The sequence below is a fragment of the Austrofundulus limnaeus genome, unplaced genomic scaffold (assembly GCF_001266775.1).
Source record: "Austrofundulus limnaeus strain Quisiro unplaced genomic scaffold, Austrofundulus_limnaeus-1.0 Scaffold208, whole genome shotgun sequence".
Classification (NCBI taxonomy): Eukaryota; Metazoa; Chordata; class Actinopteri; order Cyprinodontiformes; family Rivulidae; genus Austrofundulus; species Austrofundulus limnaeus.
The window spans coordinates 2,533-9,435 of NW_013952610.1; the positions used below are offsets into that span (position 1 = coordinate 2,533).

At 36.8% G+C, this 6,903-nt stretch overlaps 1 protein-coding gene across 1 annotated transcript in view; it reads right to left on the reverse strand.

Moving 5' to 3' along the window:
- Positions 1–3,454: 3,454 nt before the first annotated feature.
- The window catches only part of brms1 (BRMS1 transcriptional repressor and anoikis regulator), a 9,200-nt gene continuing 5,751 nt past the window's right edge, over positions 3,455–6,903 (reverse strand). The window contains 6 exon segments of the mRNA XM_014019075.1: positions 3,455–3,682; positions 3,755–3,794; positions 3,865–3,929; positions 4,007–4,096; positions 5,660–5,756; positions 5,913–6,080. Coding sequence (XP_013874529.1) covers positions 3,675–3,682; positions 3,755–3,794; positions 3,865–3,929; positions 4,007–4,096; positions 5,660–5,756; positions 5,913–6,080 — 468 coding nt within the window. The 3' untranslated portion in view covers positions 3,455–3,674.

Here is a 6,903-nt window from a genome sequence, read left to right on the forward strand (position 1 = left end):
CTTCAGAGCAAACGTAAACAACCTACAGAGCCCCCTAGCGGAAAGAAGGGAGTTAATCCCACCTCTACCATAAACCCTTTTATCCCTTTATCACAATAAAAAAAATTAAGTGATAAAAGTTTTATTTGAAATTTTAGAATAAGAACTGAGTTACACAAAGTTTTATTCTTTCAAATGTTTTGATGATTCTGATGATTTTTACACACACACACACACACACACACACACACACACTGAGCAGACTCTGTAATTTAGTCTTAACTGAAACCCATCATCATCCACATTGCATCAGTAAAAAAAAAACGGTGACGTTTACATTTAAAAATGTAACAAACGCAGTTTTATCTTTTAAAATTAGGAACTTTCATAAACAAACACTATTAGCAGAACAGAGAAATAACATTTTTAAGACCTTTCAGTTCAAATCAGGCAGGTATTGATTATGGGCTGCGAGTATAAATCCAGATTAAATCTGTCTTGGCATCTTTCTCCAACCGTTTTATCTGTGGATTACCTGACCTCATCGCGCCTGACGTAGAGGGTAACACTGCCTCTGAGAGAGCGACAGGACAGAAGCTTCACTGGTTCTGCCTTTTATAAATCCAACCTTAAAAAGGAGAGTTCCTGGAGTTTTCTCTGCTTTATTTTTTTTTTAGAGGCGCAGGAAATTACAGGTTCAGGCCTGAAGCTCAAGAAGGACCAGAAGGCTCGAGATCAAGACTCTGGAAGCGATGGTGAGACGTTCTGACTCATTTTACAGGTTAGAAAGCTTTGGAAGAAGAGGAGCGGTGTGCTGATAAGCTTCTTTAAGCTGCTTCGCTCAGATCAAATGTTCAGTTTTAAACCTGGTGACCTGTGCTGAACCTCACAGACAACCTTTGAGTCTCTGAGAAGTTTCCTTTTTCATTTTTAGCTCGACCGAATCAAAAATTGTGTAGTTTGCTTTTCTTGTAACAGCACTATGTGTCAAGCTCTCTGATTGGTCAGAACTTTGTGGGCGTGTTTAAGTAAAGTAGCTGCAGTGGGCTGACCTCAAAGGGGTGGGCTTTGCATCAGTCCAAGTAAACACAAAGATAGTATATCGCCTGTACCGCTACTTCCTACTTGAAATATGTTCAGTTTGACCCGTGTTCTACTACATACAAGTTATTTAAGTAAGAATTAGGGGAAAATTACATTAAAAAACAAAACAACTTCCGATACAAATAGGCACGAGGAAGGATTTCAGCTAATGACTAACTCCAAATTACTTTATTTTACACTTAATTTGGTATAGATACTTGAATCGATACACCCACCCCATGCAAATTAGCAAACATTAACTGTTACATTAACATTAGCTGTTTCTGTAAAAATTACTAAATAAATAAATAAATAAAAAGTCAAATAAAGATAGTAAAAGAATATGTAATGACTGTGAACACAGAAGACTTAATGTCAAATTTAGCTTGTTTTTAGTGTTTTCTCTTTTGGCAATTTTACATTTTAACTCTCTGACTGCCAGACGCACAGGCAACTACCTGATAACACCAACTCGTGATGCTTATTGTGTTTGCTTTTTTATGAGTGTACTCAATCGGCCTCTTTATTTCTGTTCAGGAAATATCCAGTTCCCAGTTCGATTCGGTGGCGGTGAGCGTGGAGTCCCTCCTGACTGACGCCAGGAGGATGCAGAGGCAGTGCCGCGAACGCAGCCAGCAGCTCTCCCTGACCGCCACCCAGCTGAGGGTGGAGTCGGCCGCCCTGAGGGAACACTGCGAGGCCACCCAGCTCGACATGGCCCGGATCCGCCGGCTGCTGGACGAGCTCCTGGATACCAAGGCGGCCTTCGAGGCCAAAGAGAGGCAAGCGCGAAAACTCAGCAAGCAGCTGTGAGAAGATGAGGAGGGAGGATGGAGGGAAACAAAGCGAGGAGCATCCAGAAGAAATTAATTAATTAATAAAAAATACTTCTTGACCAAAATGTAGAAAGCATGTATGTTGGCGGGTACACCTCCATATAAAGCATTCTTTTAGCATCAACTAAATATGGACTTTTGTTTTCGATTGTGTTTTTCTTGTAACAATTCTAATGGTAGTAAATCTTATACCATTAAAATATTTTTATTTCCCTTTAACTGCAACCATGTTTGTTAGAAAAATTAGTTCAGGGTGTGGGTTGTGCCCTTAAAAAAACTTTCTAAACTATCTTCTAGCCAAAAAGACCATTTAAAATTTAATTTGTTTAACAAACAGGAGCCTCAGCAGCGTGTGGAAGAACCCTAYGCAGCCACAACAGCTTTTCCTCATGCTTCTACGATGTCCCATTCTTCAACCAGTGTTTGCTCTAAGACGGTTGGCGTGTTTGTGTTGGTCCATCTGGATCAAACAGAACGCCTGAGAGGAACTCACGTCAAGGATATCGATAGCTAAAATGGTTTTAAAAATAGCTAAAACTAAATGTAGTAAAATGTTTGATAAAATCTAAAATAGGCAAAAATATTTGATCAACTAAATGTTAGCTAAAACTAAAAGTGGGATAACACTAGCCAATACTAAAATTAGCAAAAAGCTATCTAAAACTGAAAGTAGCAATAGGCTAGCTAAATGCTAAAATAATAAATTTATTAGCTAACACTTAAAGTTAAAATAAAAAATTAATAAAAAAATAAAATAAAAGTTGCAAAGGGCAAGGTAAGCATAGGGGGGTGGGGTCAGCTAAAACCAAAAGTGGGAAAACATTAGCTACAACCAAAAGTAATAAAAGCTAACTAAAATCTAAAAATGGCAAAAATGTTAGCTAAAACTAAAAGTAGCAAAAGACCAGCTAAAACTTGTAAATGGGTGTCTAAAATCAGAAGTAACAAAGTGTTAGCTAAAACTAAAAGTGGGGAAAATATTAGCTAAAACTACATGCTACAAAAGAGTAGCTAAAAGCCACAAATGGCAAAAACGTTGGCTAAAACTAAAAGTAGCAAAATGCTGGCTAAAGTCTGGAGGCGGCCTCTGATAAACCCGGTCTGTGGAGGAGGCTGTTGCTGTCTTAGAACGGAGATGAATAAATGTCACATCAGGTGAAACAAACAGGCTTTCTAACAGTATAATTAACATTATTAAAACACAGAAATAAATAGACTAAACTGAATTTTTTTWAACTTTTTGTGCCAATTTCTCCAAAACTGAGGTCGTTTGAAGCACCATCAAAAGCAGGTAAGATATTCTTTGCTCCTACAGATCACTTTTAAATTGTTTTGCATATTTCTGAACAGGTAAACCATCACTGAACATGGACCAAACCATCCACCAGTGTTAAACAGACCTCTGTAGACCACAAGGGGGCGCTGACGCAGCAGTCCATAGATGTAAACATTACAGCGCTCCTGTTTCAACCTGAAACAGAACATCATCCAAACGTTTGTCAAATGATAAAAATCCAGTGACGCACTTTTGTCACTAAGAGCAGGACCAAAGAGACTTGTGTCATAAAAGATTAAAATTTTAATCGTCATTATAAATCATTCTATAAATACATAAACATCACATCGATAAGAACGTGTTTTAAATAGGAACAGGTAACAAAACAAGCCGTGGTGGGGTGGGAACAGTCTGCTGAGTTTCAGTCAAAGACAGAACCGGACGTGTCGCTGGAACAAAGTGGGAATGTGAGCGTCTTCACCGCTCTGATGCTCTTCTTATCACCGCTCTGAAAACAGAACAGGAGTTACAGACCGAGCTGCACGTGTCCGAGGCTGAGTTAAACCTTAATAAAACTCACTTTCTACTTTCTTCTTCAGTGGAGACAGAACAGCTTTAGCCTGAAAAAACAGGAGCAATTTGAGTAACAATTCAGAAAGTGATTAAAAGTGACGATTTAAGTTTGAGCACCTTCTTGATGGCAGCCCAGTCCTCCAGGATGTCGATGTCTCTCAGCATGTAGACGATGAACGGCCCTGTGATGAACTCATTTATTCATCTGAGCGTCTAACAGGACCAACGCTTTATTATAACGGTTGAGATATTATTTTACCTGAAACCAGAGCAACTTTCTTCTTCCTGTCTGAACGACCCAGCAGGTTCTTCCTTTTACACTTTTTGCTCCTCATCTCATCACTCCACTCTAGAAGAGGACAAACAGTCAAAATAAAACTTTATTTAAACATAAAGAGGTTCCAGAAAAATGTTATCTTGCTGCTTAAAGTTTGCTTTTCAAACTGACATTTTTTTTTTGTTTTTCAGCCAAGCTTCTTTTGAAAACTTTGTGCATATTTGTTAATATATCAAAACATTCAGCTTCATACTTTTCAAAATATTAAGGTTTTTTTTTTATATTTTACCCTCAGTGAATCTTTTCAGTCACAAACTTCTCTTTGAAATTTTCCTCTTTAAACTGGCTCGTTTTTTTAGCCAATGTTCTGCTTTAATTTTACCTTTAGCTAGAATTGTATTATTTTAGTTAATTTAGCTTTTTGCTACCTTAAGGTTTAGCTAACATTTAGTCAATTACAAACTTTTAGCTACTTTAAGCTTTGGCTAGACTTTTGTTTGGCTTAGTTTAATTGCATTTTTAGTTTTCAGCTACTCCTTTGCTACTTTTAGCTTTATCATCTTTCTGCTACATTCTGTTTTAGCTAACATTTTATTGCTTTCAGTTAGCTTTCTGCTACATTTAGTTTTAGCTAGAATTTACTTGTTTTAGTCTAGCTAGCATTTTAGTAGCATTAGTTAGCGTTCTGCTACATTTAATTTTAGCTAGCTGTCTGCTACATTTAGTTTTAGCTAGCATTTTGTTTAGCTAGCATTTTAGTAGTATTAGTTAGCTTTCTGCTACATTTAGTTTTAGCTAGCTGTCTGCTACACTTAGCTTCAGCTAGCATTTTGGTTGTTCCAGTTTTAACTAGCATAGTACTTTCAGTTAGCTTTCTGCTACTTTATGTTTTAGCTATCATCTTGCTCCTTGTAGTTTTAGTTAGCATCTTGCTACTTCTACATTTAGCCAACTACTTTTAGTTTAAAGTGTCTGTGACATCAATTTTTTACAATAAACCTGAATGAATAATTGGAAACGTAACATTGATAACGTGTTGCAAAAAATATTTTCATGCCGTTGAGATGAAGAGTTCATGAGAAATTTGCATGTGAAGTAACAAGAAGTGACGTCAAAGGGGAATGTCTGCATGTAAATAAAGCTTTGCCACAATGGAAGACAGACTGTAGAAAATAATCTGATGCTTCTTTAGATTATTTTGAGTCACAGAGAGAAGAGTCAGAGTTCAAATAATATTGTCTTAATAAACAAAGGCAATGAAGTTCACTTTCTTTAAGAGTTCCCCTTTGATGTCACTTCCTGTTTCCTTTTGGCTGATGATAGTTTTGTAAAAAAAAAAAAAGAGTAATATCTTGTATTATGCCAGGTTCTTAAATATAAAGATGTTTGGGTTTTTGCATTTGAAGCATATGGATGTCACTTATCTAACGTTCAGCTACGTTTACTTTACTTTAATTGTGCTACTTTATGTTTTAGCTAGCATCATGCTGCTTTCAGATTAAACTAGTGTTTTGTTACTTTTAGTTTTAGCTAGTACCTTGTTACTTTTACATTTAGCAAACATTTTTAGTACTTTTAGTTTTAGCTAGCATTTTGCTACTTAAATAAAATAAGGTGTTTGTGACAAAGGTTTACCTGAGCTCAGGTCGATGTTCTGTCGGTCCTCCTCCAGCCGTCTTATCTTTTCCAGCAGCTCTGCCTTCATGGCGTCGAACAGCAGGGAGCGCTCGCTCTGCAGCGTAGAGAACATTTCTTTATTAATCAGAAGAGTTACAGGTAGAAGGATGTTAGAGATGCAGAAATGGATGCTGTTAGAGGACACGGAGGTGACTCCTGAAGGAGGAACAACTGAAAGAAGATGAAAAAGGTGGAGTTTTTGTTGCGTCACCTCCAGATGCTGCCTCGCTCCTTGAAGTTCACATTCATGCTTGTGTTTGATGACCTGTAGACACAGCTCTTTGTACACTCCTGCAGACATACAAAAGGGATTCTTTAAAAAAAAAACTGTCCTGCCTGATGAACAAATACAGCGAACAAATCTCAGATCGGTGCCAAACACGGTTTATATCCCACTGAGGCAAAACTAAAACTTTAAAGTGACTGTGACATGCCCATCCTTCAAATATAAAAAGTCAAAGAAAGCATCTTTATACTTAGGAAAGTTGGCACAGTACACACGATTTTACCCATTTTGTCACATAACTGGCCTATTTTCTTTTTAATTTGGCTCAGCCAAAGTGAAACAGGAAGTGACATCAAAGGGGAACTCATTAATAAATTAAACTCTCTGATCTCTTTATTAAAACAAAATTATTTAAACTTTAACTTGTTTTTGTCTCTCTTTGTTAGATATTAAAATGATCTAAAGAAACATCCGATTCTTCTCTACAGTCTGTTGTTAGCTTTTGTAAAAACGCTCTGTTTACATGCAGACATTCCCCTTTGACATCACTTCCTGTTTCTTCACAAACAAATATCTCAACAACCGTTCATCTCAGCGACGTGAAATTTGTTTTGCAACATGTTATTAATGTTATCTTTTCAAAAATGCATTCATGTTTATTACAAAAAGTTGATGTCACAGGTACTTTAAAGCTAATTATCCTGGAAGAAACTTCACATTTTTTAAAAATTTTCTTGGCTAAATAACTGTCTGGAAGTAACATGACTGACTTTATTAATGAGTTGGAAATGTTGGGTTTGTGTAGAAACTTCAGTAATAAACACAATGCTAACTGTGTTAGCTTCTGTATGGTGTTTTCAATGTTAACTTAGCATCTATGCGAAATACAGTGGGGAAAATAAGTATTTAGTCAGTCACCAATTGTGCAAGTTCTCCCACTTAAAAAGATGAGAGAGGCCTGTAATTGACATCATAG